Source organism: Chelmon rostratus, chromosome 18 (assembly GCF_017976325.1).
Source record: "Chelmon rostratus isolate fCheRos1 chromosome 18, fCheRos1.pri, whole genome shotgun sequence".
NCBI classification, from domain to species: domain Eukaryota; kingdom Metazoa; phylum Chordata; class Actinopteri; order Chaetodontiformes; family Chaetodontidae; genus Chelmon; species Chelmon rostratus.
In genome coordinates, this window is record NC_055675.1 from 19726330 (window position 1) to 19747606 (window position 21277).

The 21277-nt window shown below is 41.2% G+C and overlaps 2 protein-coding genes across 2 annotated transcripts; one reads left to right on the forward strand and one right to left on the reverse strand.

Moving 5' to 3' along the window:
• The first annotated feature begins 94 nt into the window (after positions 1-94).
• Positions 95-7967, forward strand: LOC121622009 (cleavage and polyadenylation specificity factor subunit 3-like). The gene is made up of 18 exons (XM_041958777.1): positions 95-263; positions 763-826; positions 920-1017; positions 1151-1279; positions 1547-1724; positions 2067-2156; positions 2267-2417; positions 3224-3399; positions 3502-3660; positions 3957-4103; positions 4312-4464; positions 4576-4684; positions 4793-4891; positions 5455-5549; positions 5978-6065; positions 6140-6206; positions 6773-6869; positions 7644-7967. Exons 1-18 carry the CDS (start codon positions 193-195, stop codon positions 7761-7763), a joined length of 2091 nt encoding a protein of 696 aa, XP_041814711.1. The 5' UTR covers positions 95-192; the 3' UTR covers positions 7764-7967.
• Positions 7968-8461: 494 nt separating this feature from the next.
• On the reverse strand, positions 8462-20612 carry LOC121622188 (disintegrin and metalloproteinase domain-containing protein 17-like). The gene is made up of 18 exons (XM_041959076.1): positions 20289-20612; positions 18825-18957; positions 18601-18734; positions 18426-18514; positions 17599-17779; positions 16921-17051; positions 16762-16848; positions 16559-16669; positions 16120-16264; positions 15937-16028; positions 15246-15398; positions 14948-15147; positions 14719-14822; positions 14489-14623; positions 13019-13149; positions 12760-12927; positions 12058-12114; positions 8462-11846 (listed from the first exon to the last, which is right to left on the reverse strand). The coding sequence occupies exons 1-18, from the start codon at positions 20377-20379 to the stop codon at positions 11442-11444; spliced, it is 2547 nt and encodes an 848-aa protein (XP_041815010.1). The 5' UTR covers positions 20380-20612; the 3' UTR covers positions 8462-11441.
• Positions 20613-21277: the final 665 nt, after the last annotated feature.

Here is a 21277-nt window from a genome sequence, read left to right on the forward strand (position 1 = left end):
CTCACGTCAAGAAATGTAACATACTGCTAAAGGTGGAACAAAAGTTATAGCCGGCTGTACTAGACGGACCGATAATTCAGAGGGAGCCGGAAGTGACGCGTTAGCCAAACTTCTGCAAACGCGGGTAGCAGCTAAAGTAGTGATGAATTAATTTGTATTTATGACCGATTTGTCAGGTTTATCAGAGTAAAAATGGCTGCTAAACGTAAATCTGACGTAACAGTTCCTGCGGAGGAAAGTGACCAACTGCTTATCCGGCCGCTGTGAGTTCAAATACAATTTTTCTCTTATTTTTACTAGCTAGCCTCGATGGTTGCTGCTCTCAGATCAAACTCCATTCATAAATAGCCTTTTTTTATTAGATCTTTTGTAGATGGACAAAAGCAAAAACATAGTTAAGATTATCCTTTTAAGAGTTTTGACCGATCCTTAAAGGCAACTTCTCATTTCGGCAAGGACCATATGTACCAGCACGCAATGCAACAGCTGTAGATGTACAGACTTAGTTATCAACACATGTTTGATGATTATTTGAAATCAGGTGCTTGTCAGTGTCAGTGGAATAGAGTTCAATTTACATTTTTCGGGGTTTATCCTTGCAGAGAACTGGGCTAATCCCCATATTTGTTTTGATGAGTTGGATGGATGAGTTTAGTTGGTTCATGTTATTTGGGGAAGAGTTTTAGCTTCAAGACTAAAACTTAAAACATGTGATGTTAGTTAGAGGTGAAAGTGATGGTGCTGCTGTGTGTTTGCGTCCAGGGGAGCTGGACAGGAGGTGGGACGATCATGCATCATCCTGGAGTTCAAGGGACGGAAGATTATGGTATGGTTTGTCGCATCATTTGTGAAGTTTAAAATCGGTCTGTCTGCAGAGCCACCCCAGTGTGTAAAAATGTCTGTGTGTATTGTGGTTTAGTTGGACTGTGGGATCCATCCTGGACTAGAGGGAATGGACGCTCTACCGTACATTGACCTGATCGATCCAGCTGAAATCGACCTGCTGCTCATAAGCCAGTGAGTTCAGAAAATTTAATCTATCATCACAGCAACCACAGAACGACACTCAGGTTCCTCCTCCAACCAACTGGGTTGATGCATAGCTGCAAGCTCCTCTGTGACTGACATCTTGCCCTCCCCTCCTTTTCAGCTTCCACCTGGATCACTGTGGAGCTCTGCCCTGGTTCCTGCAGAAGACCAGTTTTAAAGGACGCACCTTCATGACTCACGCGACCAAGGCCATCTACCGCTGGCTGCTGTCAGACTATGTCAAAGTCAGGTAGGAGTTATAGACTAGTGTGTAAGATTATTCAGATTATTTACTGTATCTGGGGGTTGATAACATTAACTTCAGCACAGGGTGACCTACCAGGCTAGTATTTGGTGTGTTATGTTCAGTGTTTTTCTGCGCAAATGATGTATAAAAATGCTGCTGTGATGCTGCATGTGGTGTATGCTCTGTATCATATACTCATGCTTGTATGAACTGGAGTGTTTCAGTGTTTGTATGATGTGTAGTAATGCAGATCTGTGATATTTGCTGCAGTAACATCTCAGCAGACGACATGTTGTACACCGAGACGGACCTGGAGGAGAGCATGGAGAAGATCGAAACCATCAACTTCCACGAGGTGAAGGAAGTGGCCGGCATCAAGTTCTGGTGTTACCACGCTGGTCACGTCCTCGGAGCCGCCATGTTCATGATCGAGATTGCTGGAGTAAAGGTTTGTCCTAAACAACACGTCCAAATCCACCCTGTTCTTCTTACTTCACTGTGTTTTTGTTGTTCTCCCCAGCTTGTTTACAACCTGATCTGCTGTTCCGGTTTTCTTCCCACCCTCTTGTTGGTTCAGATGAATTATTAGGTGTAGAATTCGCTTGAATAACTTTGGAGCTGAAACAATCAGTGGAATTATTGATGAGTCAGTTGAAAAAAATTAATTGGATCAGAAAAACTTTTTCTGGTGTCAGTTTCGACAGTGATGTGGATTTTCTGCTTTTCTCTGCTCATTATCATTAAATGGTTAATCGTCTGTGCATGCGTCTTTGCCTGTGTGTGTGTGTAGTTGTTGTACACAGGGGATTTCTCTCGTCAAGAAGACAGACATCTGATGGCAGCAGAGATCCCCAGCGTCAAACCAGACATCCTCATCACTGTGAGTGCAGCTGCAGAGATTCACTTAAATTTAAGCTTTATTGAAACACCAAGTCGAATGTGAGGCCATTGGAAAACTGACCAAAGCATGTCTTTCTGTGTGTCTGTCAGGAGTCAACCTACGGGACTCACATCCATGAGAAGCGAGAGGAGAGGGAGGCTCGTTTCTGTAACACCGTTCATGACATCGTGAACAGGGAGGGTCGCTGTCTGATCCCCGTCTTCGCTCTGGGTCGAGCACAGGAGCTGCTGCTCATCCTGGGTGAGATGACCTGACACTGTGGGCCTTTCTCAATCTGTGCTCCTGACTGATGTTATGAGACATCAAGGCCTGAGTACTGTCCCAAGTCAAAGTCCAGATTTAGACAAGCTTCACAGTGTCTGAATGAGCTCTGATGTTTTCAGTCAACCGGGTGAGAGCTCAGTGTCCATGGTCGTCATGGGGAGAACAGTCTGATCCCAGCAGTCCTTCAGTTATACTCTGCTGGCTCAGATGTGTCTGTACGGTTTTAAAATAATTATCTTATGAAGATAAATTTTGATCAGAGTCAAATTCTGAAATTTCTGAATACATTAACGATTATAAAGCTTTAGCTGTCCAGATGGTCATTCTCAAGCTAACCAGCTTGTGTAGTTAGCTCCTTCCTGTCTAGCTACTTTTTATTTGCAGACAGTGATGGAACTAAACTAATTACATTTACTCAAATACTACAATTTTGAGGTACTGTATACTTGTACTCCACCTTAGAGGGGATTATTGTACTTTTTACTTTATGTATTTAATTATTATTTATATAACAGCTGTATTTACTTTGATTTTACGCACATAACATTTGATTAAATATGATCCATTGTTACTGACCCTCATGGGTGTTTTCAGTTTTGTAGCTAATTAGACCAATCACGTTGTAGTCGTGTGACGCTCCATTGGTATTTATTTAAAATGGAATTTACTCAAGTAGAGCACAAGTACTGGGAATTTGTACTTAAATACAGTAGTCGAGTAGATGTACTTGGTTACTTTCTGCTACTGACTGAGTGAACTCTGTGTGTGTTTATGTAAATAAGATGAGTACTGGCAGAACCACCCGGAGCTCCACGACATTCCCATCTACTACGCCTCATCTCTGGCCAGGAAGTGCATGGCCGTCTACCAGACTTACATCAACGCCATGAACGACAAGATCCGCAAGGCCATCAGCATCAACAACCCCTTCGTCTTCAAGCACATCAGCAACCTCAAGGTCAGTGAGCCCACTCCGTAGGCCGTCCTGTCACTGGGACGTCACAGGTTTGATCCCCAACAGCATTATGTGGGTTGTGTTTCACACCTCTGTGCGTTTCAGAGCATGGACCACTTTGACGACATCGGCCCCAGCGTCGTGATGGCGTCTCCTGGTATGATGCAGAGCGGTCTGTCCAGAGAGCTGTTTGAGAGCTGGTGCACCGACAAGAGGAACGGAGTCATCATCGCTGGATACTGTGTGGAGGGAACGCTCGCCAAGGTTAGCTCATCAGACTGGAACTGAAGCATGCTGGGAAGCTGTAGCAGCAAACAACAGGAAATGGCCATGAAGGATAGTGTTTAACACAGAACAAAGTACAGAAGACACAAAGAAACTTAAATATCCCGGTTATAGTCAGCTTTCTCCTGTAAGCTGATTTCTTAAATGTCCTGAAGAAACCTTGTTGAAGAAACTTGACTACCAGCAAGATTTCTCCTGGAAACATTTGTGTGACCTTTAAAACACTCCGGTACGTTGTGAATGAAGTGACAGTGGTATAACTGTTTGTGTCTCAGCACATCATGACGGAGCCTGATGAGATCACCACCATGTCCGGTCAGAAGCTCGCCCTGAAGATGTCTGTGGACTACATCTCCTTCTCTGCTCACACTGACTACCAGCAGACCAGCGAGTTCATCAGAGCGCTCAAACCTCCCCACGTGGTAATCACATGACCCAGACACACACATGCACAAACATGGGTTCAAAAGTAAAGCAATAGACTGTCACTTTGAACAGGAGGACTGATTATAACAAGACACACACCTGGACACCTGACTATTGTTTGAAGACAGACTTGAAAAAGTGTAAAGAATCCTTTAAAGGTGGAGAGGCTGGCATATACACTGATATTTGTTTTTGTGTCTCCAGATTCTGGTCCACGGCGAGCAGAATGAGATGGCCCGTCTGAAAGCAGCTCTGATCCGCGAGTATGAAGACAACGATGAGGTTGACATCGAAGTCCACAACCCGCGAAACACTGAGGCCGTCACACTCAACTTCAGAGGAGAGAAACTGGCAAAGGTACGTCTGAATCTACAAAGTGCTTTAAACTCTTTCAGATCAGATCGGTTTTGTCGCTCTGCTGTCTCTCTGCTGTGAGGTGGTGCTAACTCCCAGCATGCTCTGCTGCAGGTCATGGGCTCGCTGACTGACAGGAAGTGTGTTCAGGGTCAGAGGGTCTCTGGGATCCTCATCAAGAGAAACTTCAACTATCACATTGTGACGCCCTCCGACCTCTCCAGTAAGTGTCTGTGTATGTTTTGTTTTGCTGCGTCCCTGAACACATCGCTGTGTGTTGTGTTCAGGTGCTGTGGTTTTCCTGACGGTTTTCCTCCCTCTGTTTGTTCAGACTACACAGATCTGTCTATGGGCACAGTGACACAGACTCAGGCCATCCCATACACTGGACCCATCTCTCTGTTGGTCAGCCAGCTACGCAGCCTTGCAGGTGAGTCAACAACTCGTAACACTGCACATATTCATATTTATTTTTTCTCCTCCTCACTTGTTTGTTTTCTTCTGTTTTCATGTGTTCAAGTTAAAGTTTTTTGTCTTCTGTAGAGTAATGATCTATATAATGAAGTTCTTGTACTGAGGCAACTAAATAAATCTTGAATTAAAATACACATTAAAATATAAGAAGAAGATATAAATAGCTATGGAAAATGACAAATTATTTACTCAAGTGCTGGACTTAAGCACAATTTAAAGGGACATGGACTTTAGCTGATGTTGTATCTTTATTCCTTTAGATACTGTACTTTTTACTGCACTATATTTGTTACTTGTTATTTGTTATTTGCTACTTTTTCCAGCATTGCCAAGTTCAAGTTTGGTTTAATGTCAACGGCATAGAAACCACCAGTAATCTATTTAGTGTAGCCCCAAGACACTCCGTTTACAACCTTACAGGATAAGACGGTGTCTCCTGTGAATCGGACCTTTGGAAATAAAGTTCATCTCCTGCAGTGCTTGTAGTGTGTAATCTGCTGTGTGTTTGTGTGTTTTCAGGAGATGTGGAGCAGGTGGAGGCAGCATCCAAGATCACCATCAGGATCTTTAAGAGCATCACTCTGGTTCACGAGGCCGGCATGGTGCTGCTGGAGGTGAGTGTCTAATAGGATCTTATTATTATATTATATATATGTTGTTGATATTATTTATTATTATTATTATAGACTAGTGACAAGAATGAGAGTCTGCAATCATGCTGACACACAGTGGTGCTTTGAGCTACTTGCTAACATCAGTATGCTAACACATTGTTAACCATGTTCACCATCTTAGTTTAGTGTGTTAGCATGCTAACATTAGCTAATTAGCAAACAGTAAACGCAAAGTCCAGCTGAAGATGATGGGAATGTCATTTGTTTTGGGTGAAAAGTCAGAGGAACACCAAGTTATTTTATTCATCCTGAGGTGAACATGAATGTCTTAATGTCCGTCTTTCATCACAATCCATCCAATCGTTATATAGAACACTATTTGTAACATCAAGTTTCAACTGAACTGAGACTCATTTTTCTGTCCACAGTGGATCGCTAACCCGCTCAACGACATGTACGCTGATGCCGTCACTACGGTGGTCCTGGAGGTCCAGTCCAACCCCAATGCACAGAAATGTCAGTAAACAAAATGTGAGACTTTTGAAAGACTCTGACAGAAACAACCCTTTAATGTTTGATGTTTGTTTCAGTTTTTGAAGGGAAGAAAGAAACGTTCGACATGGAGGTGTTCGTAGAGAGGCTGGAGCTCATGCTGCAGTAAGTACAGTTCACACACCTAGCGGACGTTTGTTTTACTCTGTCAGCAGTGTCGGTCGGGTGGAGTCTGACTGCATCAATGCAACAAAGTTTCAGCTCATATTAAAGTCAGTTCAGTTTCCTTTTTAAATGTGATGCTTTCTGAAGCCCCACCCACCTGGCACTCAATATATATTAATGCAAACAGACCCCAAGCAGATCATACTGTTGAAGGTCTTTTCATCAGAGGCAACTAAATAATTCAGATCCTGACTGTTTTCATCAGTTCTATATTTATTTATTATATGTAAATTTACTCTCAGAATTTTCAACTGTCTTTTCTTAAAAACAGTATTAAAAGAGCCACCATTTTTGCGTATCATTAACATGCTTTTGCCAACATGTATCTATTCAAGAAGTGAAGGGAAAGGGAGGAAAGCTGCCTGAATAGATTTCAAAATAAGAGCTTGTCAAACTGCTTATCGTACAGTATGAGGAGATGTGGAGATACTGAGTTCAGTCTGAGAAAGACTGCTTGGTTTGTAGCAGACCAACAATTTTACTGTTATCTGTTGTGTGTGTTGCAGCGACATGTTTGGAGACGACTGCGTTAACTTTAAAGATGGTAAAAACTTAAGTGTGACGGTGGACGGAGTCACTGCGTTCATCGACCCAGAAACCAGAGTGAGTACAACATCTGAGCCGAGTGAGACCTCTCATTGGTATCTTCTGTCCTCTTTAGTTGTCTGTTGATGTAACTACTAACTACTGATGCACTGGCGCCCCCATGAGGCTGAAATGTTCATTACACCCCAGTAAAAATGTGTCATTGAGGAAACATGAGATGACTTTGCTGATCTGAGGTCTTTGCCACAAGTGGGTAAAAAATGGTAAAAGTTATGTTGTTACCTAATTCAAAAGGGTTTATCCTCTCTTGGTGGCCTTTGTAGGACATGATTACAACTGACATGTTACCAACTGTCGGATGGTAAATATCTATCTGTCTTGTTGTTGACAAATCCCATGAAAATACTCAAACCAGCAACATGTTAGTCCGTCTCTCAATACTGTCTGACTTCTCTGCTGTCTGACTTCCTGTCTCAGCTCCATTCCCATTGGTTCCTTCTGAAAACGTAACTCTTAAATAACACCTCACAAATATATAGTTTTGTGTTTAAAAAAGCTTCAGTAATTTCCTAAAACAGTGAGCAGCAAACAAACAGGATGAAATAATTGTTTTGATGGGAACTATTTTCAGATTAATCCACATTTGGTCTAGTGAATATTCGGGGCAGCAGGATGGTGTGTTTGTGGGATTGAGTCAAAATGAATTACTGTCTGTGTGTTCATTGTAATGAAGGAACATGTCAGCCAGTTACCTTAATACTTGTAGGAAAGGCATGTTATCCCTGTAGTCCTTTACCTGTGTGCTGACCTCTGACCTCTGTTGTCCTCCAGTCGGTGTCGTGTGCAGAGGACGAGTCTCTGAGGGAGATGGTGGAGGTCACCATCCAACGGCTGTACGACGCTCTCAGCCCCACCTGTGATGTCACCAGCAGGGAGCAGAGTCATCAGTAATGTGATGGTGAACTGACATGGACAGTTTGACATGAATGGTTCTTCTGTTTGCGTTCTTTAACAAAGTCAAACTCTTTGTTTAAAACCTGATTCCAAAGGAATCACTTTCAGGAGGCGGACCAACGATCTTCGGCTCATTGTTTTTGTACTGATTTCTATGTAAGACGAACACCGTGGCAAAACTTAATGAAAAATAAACATTTGTCCAGTGAGAGTTTTAGTGGAGTCTGTTCCCTCCAAGATAAATCTCATCTGAGACTGGACATCTTCCCTCAACTGTGACGGTTGAAAGCAAACTCAGATTTTAGTAAAACATCAATACTAACTAGGGTTTCTGATTATTTTTTATTTTGATTAATCGATTACTCATTTCAGCTCTAATACTAACAGTATTAAGCATAAAAGTTTGTTCTTTTGAAACAGCAGCTCAAAAAAAATGAAATATGAAAATAACGGATCAACTGATCAAACTGTTCTCTGGTATAATGTTTGAAAGCTCTGCAAAGCTAGTAAGTGGACTTTTAGTTGGGCCTGTTGTGACAAAGTAACGAGAATCTTTTTAGACGAGATGAAGAGCTCTGCAAGGCTAACATCGATGTCAACCCCTCTGAAAAAAAAAAACACCATAGTTTCTCATAGTATCATAGTTTCTTCCACACTGATGACACCAGATGATGAAGCATCTCACAGGACGTGAATTATTCAAGAATAGATTTATTTCTCATCAGCGTTCAGTGGCAGAGTTTGATCACATGAATACAGTCAGTTAAACATTTCACTTTGAAACAGCAGACTGACTGACAGGTAAACACAGTGACATGAAAAACATATGGACATAAAGTAAACACATTCAACTCAGACATTAAAATGGATTAATACTGTAATATTAATCTGTAGTGACCTTAACACAGTGTGAACGTAAGACAGAATATGGCACATGATCATCTGCATAGAACAACATACAGCCACAAACATCACAGTCAACAGAAGTGCACACACTCAACACATATCTCTAATAAACAATATTAAAAATACTGACTGTAGTGCATTTTAATACCACAGAGGAAGAGAAGGCACACAGAGTTCTGACTGATTGTCACTTAAAAGATTCAAAGGTTTTGAACAACAGTTCAAAAATAAAATGACACAAGACACAAAAAAACTGACACTTGATAAAAACAGTGGTACCGCAGAGTGTTCTCCCAGTGACACAAGTTGATGTGAAACCTGAAAATACCTCAGTTTTCTCACTGAGGTTAAACATTTCACTCTGGCGTTCATCATAACAAAAATTACACTTGTCTAAAAGCAATAAATTGTTTTACTACAAACTTACATCATACAAATATTAAAAAAAATATGGAAGCCCAAATCAGCCAGGAAAAGAAACAAAAGGATAAAATGTTGAGAACACTCGTAGTAATTGATAGAAAATAACTGAATGCATTTACTCTAGTACAGATTTTGAGGTACTTATACTTTTTATTATTATTCCATTTTGCTACTTTTTACATGTACCCCTCTCAATTTCTAAAAAATCCTACTTTTTTTACTGCATTTCTTTAACAATTTTGATTTTTCATACAAAACATGATCAGCTGTGAAATTCTAATGCAATGGGCCATTCTACAGTTCTTTCACTTTTAATACTTAAAGTACACTTAGCTGATAATACTTCTGTTGTTTTACCTAAGTAGAATTTTAAAAGCAGGACCTGTACTTGTAACGGAGTATTTGGAGCGTTGACTTCACTTGGCAGGAATGGACTTCCATAGAGTGCTTTAAACACATATTTTATACACAAACTGGATTTAAGAGAAATATACCACCAGGCTAGATATGAATATTATTTGCAGCACGAATGTGTGTATTATATAAAGAGTCTTGAGTAGCTGACTAGGTTTTGAGCAAGGCACTAACACTGTCGGGATTTGGGGTTCAATTCCCAGTGAGACCCTCTGAATTAAAACGGTTGATGCTGAGTCTTAGAACAGAAACAGTGTGTTTGAGGGGCAAACCGGGACGGCAGACTAAATATCCCCCTCTGCCCCCCCATTACTCAGCTCAGGTGTGCAATTTTATACCAGTTTTTAATTATGACCTTTTAAAAAATTAGTCACTTCTAATCACTTCTTCTGTTATCTGATTGTCCTCGCTGATCTCCCAACTTACTGCATATCCTCCCAAAATACTGTAATCTTATCACATGAGCATGTGAGGAATGACTATTTGTGGTTTTCCAACCAAACTCCCTCTAGATTGTTTAGATTTTATGAAACTGGATAATCAGCCATTTGTTTGTATGCTACAAATGCAAACAGGTTGTTTACAGCAGCATTAATCTAAACCGGCTGGGTTTTTGGTTTCTGTTTTTCCAAAATGGAGATGAGTTCAGAGACAGTGCATCAAGTCAGTTTGACGTAAAACAGCTGGTGCATTTACAAACACGCGTCACTGACTTTCAGTGCAGTTTGGCCTTTACAACTAAACATTTTCACAACCAATAAATCTGACAGTTATTTTCTAAATCTTACTTCTGTAAAACAATGAAAAATGCCTGAAGCCCAAGGCCGTCTTTAAATGTCTTGTCCGTTCAACAGTCCAAAACACAAAGATAAATAATGAACTACAACTATATTTAGAATAACTAAGTGGAGAAAAAGCAGCAAATGACCATGTATTTAAGGAGCTGAAGCCATCAAATCGTTTTCATTTTTTGAATGAAAAGTCGCTGTAAAATTGCAGCTCTAGTGGCCTTTAAATATTCATAAAGCTTTTAATTTCAACACCTGAATATACCTGAAGGTTCAACATTTGTTGTCTGTAAAATATAAATGATGATTACTGCCATCAGAAAGGCAACGTACAGTGACTGACAGTGTGAACATCAGGAAGCAAATCTGTTGCTACAGCCTAAAGTACTGAGGTACTGATGCAGTACTGATACGCAGTCCTAACAGCAACAGCTTCAGGTAAACTGCTTAGAGAAGACTACAGGCTGTGTTACGAACTGTGGAGTCTCCATGAGACAAAAGTTCATTATTAATTGTAATTTAACGATGAAGCCGTGATGAGGACAGACACGTGATTTAAGGATGCGTAATAGATCTATGGCACATACATTATTGGCCATAAATATGAATATTAAATAATTTTTCAATAATTAATTTCAGCCAATAGTTGAGTCCGACAACGCAGAACAGAGATACAGAGCTTGTTATGCTAATAGCTAATTGTTATAAACACGCCAAAAACGACTGCTGACTAATGTTTGAGCTTAATTAACTACAAATCTGATAATGAGTTGAACTGCTCCTCTTCACCTGCATCACCTTTAGGTCCAACAGTATGTCAAGTTCTTCTAATGTTTTTGATGCCTGCACATTCTCATCAATAAGGAGAAGAGGTCTGGTATTAATGAGTCTACATGTTAGAAAAATAATTGAATGTATTCTTTATTCTAAGGACGGTCAGGGATCTCAAAATATTGATGGCGTATTCGAAAAATAAATCAAAAAATATTATTATAATATTATTTTTGCATTTGTATATTCCTGAAATCGACCTCTGATCTGTTCTCCATAAACTCTTGAGGACATACAATAACCTGAAATCTGAGCAGTAGCTCCACCTGCCTGGTGTCTGCAGGTGTGGACGGGTGTAGACAGGTGTGTCCTCTCAGCACTGCGTCTCCTTGGTGTCGATCTGATGTTGTCTCTGCAGTCTGAGCAGCATCGCCTTCCCGCTGCGACTCGTCACACTTTTCTCCGTCAGGTCCTCGAAGGAGCGCTGAGCCGAACCCGCCGGCCGCCCGAACGCCTCCTCCAGGGCCTCCTCGTCCAGGTGCGAGTCGAGGCTGGGGTCCTCCTGGATGGTGGCCATGCGGGGGCTGTCCAGAGGGGGTTGACCGGCACCGGGGGCCGGATTGGGGCTGGGGCCAGAGATGGAGACCGGAGGGGTGCTGGTCTGCTGGGGGCCGGACGGCTGGAAACGCAGCCCAGCGGGATTGTTGGTGGTGGGAAAGCTTGGAGGTTTGAAGATCCGAACAGATGCAGACTCCAGGCTGCTCAGGAGCTCGGCATTCTGGGAAAAATAACAGTCACAGTTTGTATGAGCCACAATTAAAGTAGAAACTGCTGGTTTATATGTTTTACTCCATTAAGTAGAGCTTAAAAAAAAGAACCTGTGGAGATTTAAAACTTGTTGCTGATTGCTGATTTAGTCAACTTCACGATTATTTTCATTCTGAAATAATTAATCAATTAATCCTTTTGTTAATATAATATGTACTTACACTGGGGAAGAACAGAGACTTGGTGGTCTGTTCATATTGTTGATCCAGCTTCTTGTCCTGAAAGTACAAATAGATGAAGAGGGTGAAAACATCCTAAAACTGTATTAACAATGAAGAATCGCATTGATTAACAGCCATCGCTGACATCAGATATTAACATTAGTGCTCACAGAAATCTGACAATCGAGAATGAACCCCTGAACTGAACTCACTCGATCTGTTTCACAAAGCAAATGTTGATCATTGATTAAACAGGAAATGTCAGACTGAACTCATCTGCTCTGCATTTAAAACATTAAATGATGTGAGTCAAATATAAAATTACTGAAAACTTAAATAACAGAAACTGGATGTCAGCGTTAACAAATACTGTGTTTTAGCTCAGTTAGCATATTTCATAATGTTTGATCAACAAACGCCTGAGAGGATTAACGAGACGCAGCTTCATGAATCAGACCAGACTCCCTTTAAAACTCTAGGAATTTAATGTATCTTTGCACTTTGCAAGGCTTATCAAAAGGCCCCCAACTCAACTAGTGAGGATGAAGTAAAGTCCAGACCAGCATCCAGACCTGAAAGACCTCCTGAAAGACGTCTTTTGACTCGGACTTGGCACCAAGCAGCTCCATCATATAAAAAAATGACTGATGGGATCTGATGACTGCGATGTGTGTAACAATAAAACAATGTGCAAAGACCCACCACGCAGTGGACCAGGATGCTGAAGGGGACCCAGAACAGCAGAGAGAAAGCCACCACTGAACCCACGATGTTATCGGCCAGAAACTTCCCAAACGTGTTGATGTCCAGTTTGTCGATGAAGTCCCACAGACGCTCCACCACGTCCTGAACCTGCTTCATACACTTCCCCTGCAGAGACAACATCCACCCGAACGCTGAATGTCCAGCTTCACGTCTGTGCGTCGGATAGCGGGAGAAGCGAAGCGTCGATGAAACTTACCGCTCCGTCGCAGAAGCCCACAGTGCAGGGTTTGCCTTTACGCAGGAACAGGAAGCTGCCTGCTGCGTCCTGGTAGGGGGCGCAGACGCCGCCGCTGCTCCGGCAGCAGACTTTGCACGATGAGTTGGTTTCTACAAAGAGGGCAGACACAGATGAAGACACTTCACATGTAAAACAAACCAGCTCAACCTCAACCGATGCAGTTCATCCCTATCGAGTGCAGCCACCTTTTATCTTCAGATCCTGAACACTTCATCAGCATCATACAGTCCAACCAGGTTTTCAGGTAAGGTCCATGTTTGTATCTTCTCTTAACTTCTATTAATTCTCCCCATCTGACACCAGATAGAGTTCATTTGTTCAGTCTTACAGCTGTTGTCTTTTCCATTTTCATATAATAATCGTGTAGTAGTGGAGAAATAATAAGCAAAACTCCACAGACTCCACCTCACTGTATCCTGTAATATATCTTCATATTCATGAATGAATGGAGGGAAATTAAATTTCACCCCTAAAATCTTTGATAAATGCTCTAATCTTCTGAATTTTGGCAACAATCCCAAAAAGCCTTGATGAATGACTCTGTAAAATCCACTTTCAAGACAGTCTGATGTTAACTTTATCTCTTGTACAGCAGATTCTGTACATTATTTCATATTGGATTAAAAGCTAATTGTCATTCATCAGTTCTAATCATAAACCTCCCAAAAATGTCTTCTTGATTGGCACAAAGTGTTTTAACAGAATGTGATTTCTGCAGGATTCTGTGAACTTTACCTGTTTGTTTTACCTATTTATTTATAGTATATAAATATAAATATATTATTAGATTAATTATGTACTTTAAGGTTTGTTTCATCATCAAATCTATTTCTTCTCTGCCGCCCACATGAATGTGTTTGGATTACACTTCTGAGTTGAATGCTCCTGCATTAGTCAGACCAAAATTTGTTTTTTGCAAATCTGTCCAAGTCATAAACTGGTTTGTCATTGTTTGACTGTGGAGCAGCTGAACAGGACTGGACTGCGATGTAATGTTATCACAGTGCTGCTAATGTTCCAGTCATTAAAAATAGGGTGAGTAGCTGCATGTTCCTTTGATAATTCAGCTGTCAGCTGTATTAACAATTATTGTCTGGGCTAAATATTTATTGTGTGGTGCAGCAGCTCAGTGTTACTCAGTGTTTTCCTGTTAAGCTCTCCTGTCAATGCAGAGTGAGTGTTGTCTATAATATACTGAATAAGAAATGTTCATCTGGTGCACAACTCAGGAATGTTTCTAAAGGAAAACTGTTCATGTTATTCCCCCGACACATATAACCTGACATTCTGCCTATATAAACAAGTGATTGTCTGCCTCTAAGTGTGTGGCTGTGTGTGTGTGTGTGTGTGTTGTTGTGTCTGAAACAAAGAGTCATAGTTTCAGAGAATTTAAAGGTTGAACTCTGGTTAGCGGGTGAAGCATCGTACCGTTGCAGGCGCAGGGCTGCAGCTTTAAGACGGCCTGGCAGAAAGGAATACACTCCCCGTTCAGACACTCGCCGCTGTCCAGACACACGGTTTTATTTGGAGCGTTTTCTGGGGGAGGACACTCGCTGCTGTTTCCTGCCAACACAGACGCGGCAGGTCAGTCTGTCACTCCAAGCCTCTAGACAACGTGTAATAAGGACAAACCCATGACCTTTGACCCGTGAGCTGACCTGTGCAGTATGAGTGTCCTTTACAGGTGGCATCGATGGGCTCCTGGCAGACTTCACCTTCAGACTCGAACCTGCAATTTTTACAGCAGGCGCTGTTCCTGTCACTGCAAACAGAGAGAGACTGTTGGGTGGATGAATCCTGCTGCTAAACAGCTGTCCAAATGTGTTCCCAGCAGATGTTTACTGTGAGCAGAGCTGCAGCAGCTGGATGGTTTGTAGCGTCTCTAACCTGCACTGAGCTCCAGCTCTCAGCCTGCAGTCGGTGGTGCAGCAGCGGTCTGAGTTGATGTGCAGCAGTCCTGGGTCACACTCCTCGCCCTGCTCCACCCGAGAGTTACCGCACACGTTGATGTTCCTCTGCTTGAAGCAGGACGGCGCCTTCGACCTCAGACGCTTCACTATGGAGCGCTTGCTGCAGTTAGAGAACAGCTGGACAAACAGGAGGCACCTAATTTATCATTCTGTTCAAAATAAAACAGGACTTAACCTGTAAAACCTCTGAGCATCAACGAGAAAAGAGCCTCCACCTTGTTGTTGACGTGGTCACCGCTCACAGCGATGGGGTACATGACGTATTTCCCTCCCTGGTCCTCCCGCGGGGCGCAGTACGGGATGTTGTCGGGGTCGTGCTCTGCTCCGAAGTTATGACCGAGCTCGTGAGTCGTCACCAGGTCTGCTTCCTGTGGAGACGACACCGAACTGATCATTATCTCTGAGAGGAGCTGAGAGAAGAGCAACCTCACTATAACATGTCCAACCAAGTTCTTCCATCCACATGACAAACTTTAAATGAGCTGCTTTTATCAAACACCGCCTCAAAATGAAAACATCAACTGTGATATTAAAGTAAATATACTGTGATAGAACAATTTGGACATATCACCCATCACTATTTCACACAGGGCTGCTGTAGGTCTGATTGTTGGTAGTTTGACATTTGCACACTTAAGAAATGCAACTGAAATCTTGGTGAGACACCGGGTCTCCTGGTGCAATGCACACCTAATGTGATGCTGTTCCACTTGTGGTTATATTGTTGCACTAAACACAAACAGCTACACACATCCTCAGTGCACGCCGTTGCTTACAAGCTAATGGCTAATGTACAGTATTCCTGCTGTTTGGGGTGAATAAACAATAAGGAAATGATTTGAGCTCAGTAAACTGTGAATGCCAACTAAATGTCACTGTGTGAACAGTTTCAGAAGACCCACCCACCTTAGTCAGGATGGTTTTCCCATAGTTCTTAGTGCTGGTGAGGCCTGTGTTGAGGTAGATTGCTCTTTGTTCGTTTGAAGATGAAGGACAGGCTTGAGAGCAAAAACACCAGAATCATTCTTTTAAACTGTACCTGATGTTTGAAGGAAATTTAGGGCCTGTGATGAGGCAGCAGGACTTTACCTTTGGAGCAGAGACCTCCAGGGATGTCGAGTTTGGACGGGGCGACGTAGGCCAGACCCAGAGTGCCTTCATCAAAGTCCTGGTAGGTGAAGAGGTGAGCGAGGCAGACGTTGGAGGCTTTCTCTGCGATGTCAACACTGAACTGCTGCAGGGACACAGAACAGATCTCAGAGGAGACGTTCAGGGTTTAAAAGATACAGTAAGTCTGACAATATTCTTTATTTCTTCTTGTCAAATCATAGAGCTTAGGACAATATCTGACGTGAAACTGTCGACGAGTGTTGTCAACAGCTCTGCTTGAGCTGCTGCTGAATCCTGGAGAATGTTTTTAAGGTTATAAGCTTTAGATTATGATCAAACGTGTTTGAAAGTTGAGCTGCTTTAGAATTAAATTCACAGCTCCTGCCATTTTAAAGCTCGTCCATCTGTCACGTGTTACCTCCAGCAGCTTTTTGACGTCCCAGACGTCTCTTCCCTCCACTGGACTTCCTCTCATGTTGAAGTGACTTTTTCCTGGAGCTACGGGGGTCGGACTCTTCTCTATGATGATCTGACATGAGACACGCAGTTCAACATTTCAGTGTCGCGCATAGTCTAAATGTGTCTGCGTGTTTCAGCTTCCTGTCCCATCATGCTCCTCACCTGTTGGATCTGAACGCCGTAACCTATAAACTCATCGTCCCACGACGTGTTTCTGTAGATGTCGTCCACACGATCAATCAGTTCGATCTGAAAACACAGTCAGGGTGGTGAACGTGGAGGCGACGGTGGTGAAATTATAAGTGTGGACTGTGTGCTGACCAGGTAGTTGAGGGTGGTGCTCTCCTCTTCTCGGCCCATGTGTTTGAAGAAGCGATGGTCGGCCACCAGCAGCAGAGGACAGGTGTTCTTCAGGTGATCGTGTACCTGACGTTTCCCTCTCAACACAGACTCTGACCGGATACAGACATATAAGACCCAGTCAGTAAAAAACATAACAAACACAATGAACTGATAAATTAATTCAAACATCACGATATCAAGATGTAAAAGAAAGATTTAGATTTGTTTCTGCTGAAGTGACCAGAAATGCTTCCTTAATTCACTGCCATAGCAATGTTTTTATGCTAGTGTGCTGTTTATATAAACTCAACACTTCCTGCAGCTGCTTCAAAATAAAAGTCTTTACAGCAGCAAAGTACAGTAAACAGCTTTTCCTTTGAAACAACTGCACGAAGTGTTGTGTTACAGTCACAGTAGTTTAGAATTATTTAAGTCAGTGAGTTAAAAGCTGTTTCTCACTTTAAAAGCTCTTAATTTCATATTAAAAGCTCTTGATTTTATATTAAAAGTGCTCTACAGGTGAATTGAGTAGAGTTTTTTTTTGTCAAGCAGCAACAGGAAATGCACTGTATTTGTCACCAGGTTAGCACAGACCAGTACTGATAGCTACAACTCAACACAGCCACTTCTCAGAGTTCAGTGTTAGGATATACTGACCTTCCTCCTCTTGCTCCTCCAACACGGCCGTTTTAACGATGTCAGGGAGGAGGTGGCTGGGGTCAGAGGTCACGTAGCCACAGACTGAGGGCTGGTGCAGCCGGCTGAGGTTCCTGATGTCCTCTGAGCGGTAGATCAGCAGACGACCATCAGGGGGCGCCGACGTGAACCTCCACAGAGGCTGAACACAATGGAGGGAAGAAGACAGATCAGACATCTGTCAGTTGGTCAGTTCTAATGTGCATGTTCCACTCAGGATGAACTGTGAAAACTTATTGATCCTCTGACTTTTCATCAAGCAGAAAATCCTCATATTGAAAAAGCAGAACCCTATGACAAGAAGCGAACCCTGACCCGATCAGTTTTCTAAAGATCAAATGTTGATGTTAATATTTAGCTTAAAGAACACAGAGCAGCACAGAGCTGCTAGCATGTCTTTAGACTCTTAGTCTGGTTTAATTGATCATTACATATTGTATATAATGATCAGTGTTTATACTGGCAATGAGCGCAGCCTGAGGAACATTAGCACTGAATCAGTAACTGAAACAACTTTTTTTGGTGTTTTATGGAAAAATGTTTTTAAAAATACCAGGAATTACAAAATGTAATTTACTTTATTCCCTCTTTCATTTGTTGGAGGTCTGGCCAATACTGATTATGCTCATGCATATTCTGCAAACCCTCAGAGTGTAGGTGGATCTGTCATGTGTACCTTCAGCCTGTTTTTTTTTTTTTTTTTTTTTTTTTTCATTTTTTTTGCCAAACTTTGCAGGTCAAAATGTTGTATTCATGAAAAGTCTCCTTCTCCTTTGCGTATGTTTTACCTCAATGTTGTACTCAGCCTCATCAGTCAGGATGTGAGCTGAGAACTCGTGGTCGTCTATATGAGCCTGAACGCGAGAGTTTTCCTCCCCTGAAATAGAGAAACCAAAACATAAATGAACTATTTTGCTTGTCATGTTCTGTTTGAAGCTCTTTGGGTTTCCTGCTGATTGTTACCTATGACGTGTCCTGTGAAGTAGTTGTGTCTGTTGACCGAGAAGCTTCGCTCTCGTCCGTCCTCGTCTACAATCACTGCTCTGAAGTCCTCTGTGAACAACTCGTCATTGGTTCTCAGGTACAGTCTGAACTGCCTACACAAACATACAAATACACACTGTTGCCTTCTGGAGTTTCCCTGAGTCACCAAACTGTATGAAAACTGTGTGAAAATGGACTCTGACCTCTGCAGGGCGTCAAAACTGAGCAGTTTCTCCACATGTGTTTGAGTTTGGACGTCACGTCGGCGAACAGAGTGAGTCTGCAGGCTGGACAAAGGCAGCACGTCAAAGTCATCCAGCATGGACCTGAGAGACGCTGCAGAGGGAACAGAGTCATAAAGTCATGCTGTGATTGGCTCAGACATTTGGCCAGACTACATGCTAGATCCTGACCAATCAAAATATTGATGACTGGATGTAAATAATCTGTCAGGAGCGTCACAGCCACAGTAGCAAAAGTTACTTAACATGCTGATAATTTATCATTTAATACTTGTCGCCCTCTTTGTAGTTTACATCCAGAGGGACTGAAGTCATGAAGTTGAATCCGATTGAATTAATATCCCTACTTTTCACTTATCTCATCATTTTGAGTTATGTCAGAATTATGCTTTAAAATGCATTTTTTCATAATATCTCCTCTTTTCTAATTTCTAATTAGAATCAGACTATATTAATTTAGACTCAACACTTTCATTTGAAAATTTATGTTACATACTTCATAATCTTGATTTACTATCTTCTTATTTTTGAGGTAAAGACATGAGATACAGTAGCAAGTAACACTTGAGTTAGTGAGTCAAAATTGTGACTCTTGAAATTTTTAAAAGTCTTGACTATCTCATATGTTCCTTGCTCATAATTTTGCAAACTCTTCACTTAACACTGCCTAATTCTGACATAGTATGAAATATGAGCTGGGAAGTAGTAATTTTACTATCAGGTGTCAGTATCTTAATTCCTCATAATTATGACTTAAAAACTCACTTTCTCATAATTTTGAGATAGTATGACGTGAGCTAGTATCTCTATAGTTTGACTTTATTTCTTTCTTTCAATTATTATTATTATTATTATTTTTTACAAAGAATGAGATATGAGATAGTAAATTAGTAGTAAGTAACACAGAATGTAAGCGGTAACTACTACTAAGACGTTAAGCCTTGGGATATAAGAATTGGAACTCTATATTTCAAAATAATGACTGTTTGGATTCAAAATCTCATTATTTTGACTAAATAGATGCTCTATTAAGTCAAAGTAATTAGATTTTGACTATGTTTTATTTATACACTATGGTCTTAATAGGCTTCTGAGATGTTATTACATAGGTATGAATGAATATGACTCACTATCACACGATTATTGCATAATTATGGTTTACTATCACATCTTGACATGTGATTATGACTTAGAAAATCCTAATCCTAAATTTTGCCTTGCTTGTGACCCAATTTGAGTTTTTTTTTTATTTCTATCATTCCTAACTTTTTACTGGACTTTTGGATTTCATTCTGGCGCGTTTGAGCTTCCATATATTTTACATTAACTTTGACTGCGGAGTGAAGTCAGGCTTGTTGCTTTAGCTAGCACCAACCCAGACATTTATCCAAACTAACTTGATTAAAAAGTGTTATATATACTTACTGTGCGGCTCCTCTTCTGTATCTGCAGGCGGAGAAATGGCGGCCTCCGTTAAAACGATAAAAGCTGTTAAAAATGTGACTGCTTGTCTCATGTTTGATTTGACTGATGGGTATTTAATCCACAGGATGGACTGAATGAAAAAAGGTCGTCGATGCTTGTTTCAGTTTAAAGTCTCGACGCATCGGATTTCACACTTTAACAATACTTAAGATAAAAACTTGAGTTTACAAATACATTTCTGCAGAAAGTTGGGTGAATCTCGTCCAGTCGAAGTCTTTGTTGTGTTTTGAAACAAGCAGAAAAACGCGTCCAGTCCGCAAAACCAGGAAGACACACAACTGCAAAGTCAAGCTAGCTGGAACCGCGATAGGCAGAGCGGAAGTACAGTTTACGTCTTCATAATAAAAGCGTCACATTTTGCAAATAAAACAGTAAAAGTAATACCTCTACTCTACAAAGATGGAGTTTTAGAACTGTGAGGAAATAATCAATCTTTGACGAAGAAAGTAACCAGAAAAAAAAAGTAAACCTTCACTATTCCAGGGGATATAAATAAATAAATGCATACACACATACATGCCTAGAATGATTTTGGATTGATAAATACATATCTAAAAAAAAATAAACATTTTAAATATTGAGTCCAAATCCCCTTAACAACGAAACACAAAACTAATAACTGAATAAAAATAACAAATTCAAAGCCTCCCAACACAAACACTTGAGCTGCCATGAATGACCCAATTGTCATAGGGGAACTAAATTCTGGTGTGGAAACAAACCCTCATGAAGTCTAAGAGTACAGCTGTATTTTAGTGTTTTACACTCAAGATTTATTGCTGGTATTTATTATGCTGTTGTTTTAAAATGTAACTTCCAGTTTGCATGGATTTCTTTATTTTGAAAATCTATCGCCGTATTGTGCTCGTATTGTCGCGAACCTCACAAACACGCTGGAATCCAAAACGCTCCTGTACAAGAACATAGAA

What these genes read in the sequence shown, in the direction of transcription:
- LOC121622188 (XM_041959076.1), bottom strand. Translation starts at nt 20,379, where the DNA reads ATGAGACAAGCAGTCACATTTTTAACAGCTTTTATCGTTTTAACGGAG. An exon ending in CTTCACAGGACACGTCATAG is followed by an intron (nt 18,515 to 18,600) that starts GTAACAATCAGC and finishes TCTCTATTTCAG; the next exon opens with GGGAGGAAAACTCTCGCGTT. An exon ending in GCATCCTGGTCCACTGCGTG is followed by an intron (nt 12,115 to 12,759) that starts GTGGGTCTTTGC and finishes TTGTACTTTCAG; the next exon opens with GACAAGAAGCTGGATCAACA.
- LOC121622009 (XM_041958777.1), top strand. Translation starts at nt 193, where the DNA reads ATGGCTGCTAAACGTAAATCTGACGTAACAGTTCCTGCGGAGGAAAGT. An exon ending in TCAGACTATGTCAAAGTCAG is followed by an intron (nt 1,280 to 1,546) that starts GTAGGAGTTATA and finishes TATTTGCTGCAG; the next exon opens with TAACATCTCAGCAGACGACA. An exon ending in CCGGCATGGTGCTGCTGGAG is followed by an intron (nt 5,550 to 5,977) that starts GTGAGTGTCTAA and finishes TTCTGTCCACAG; the next exon opens with TGGATCGCTAACCCGCTCAA.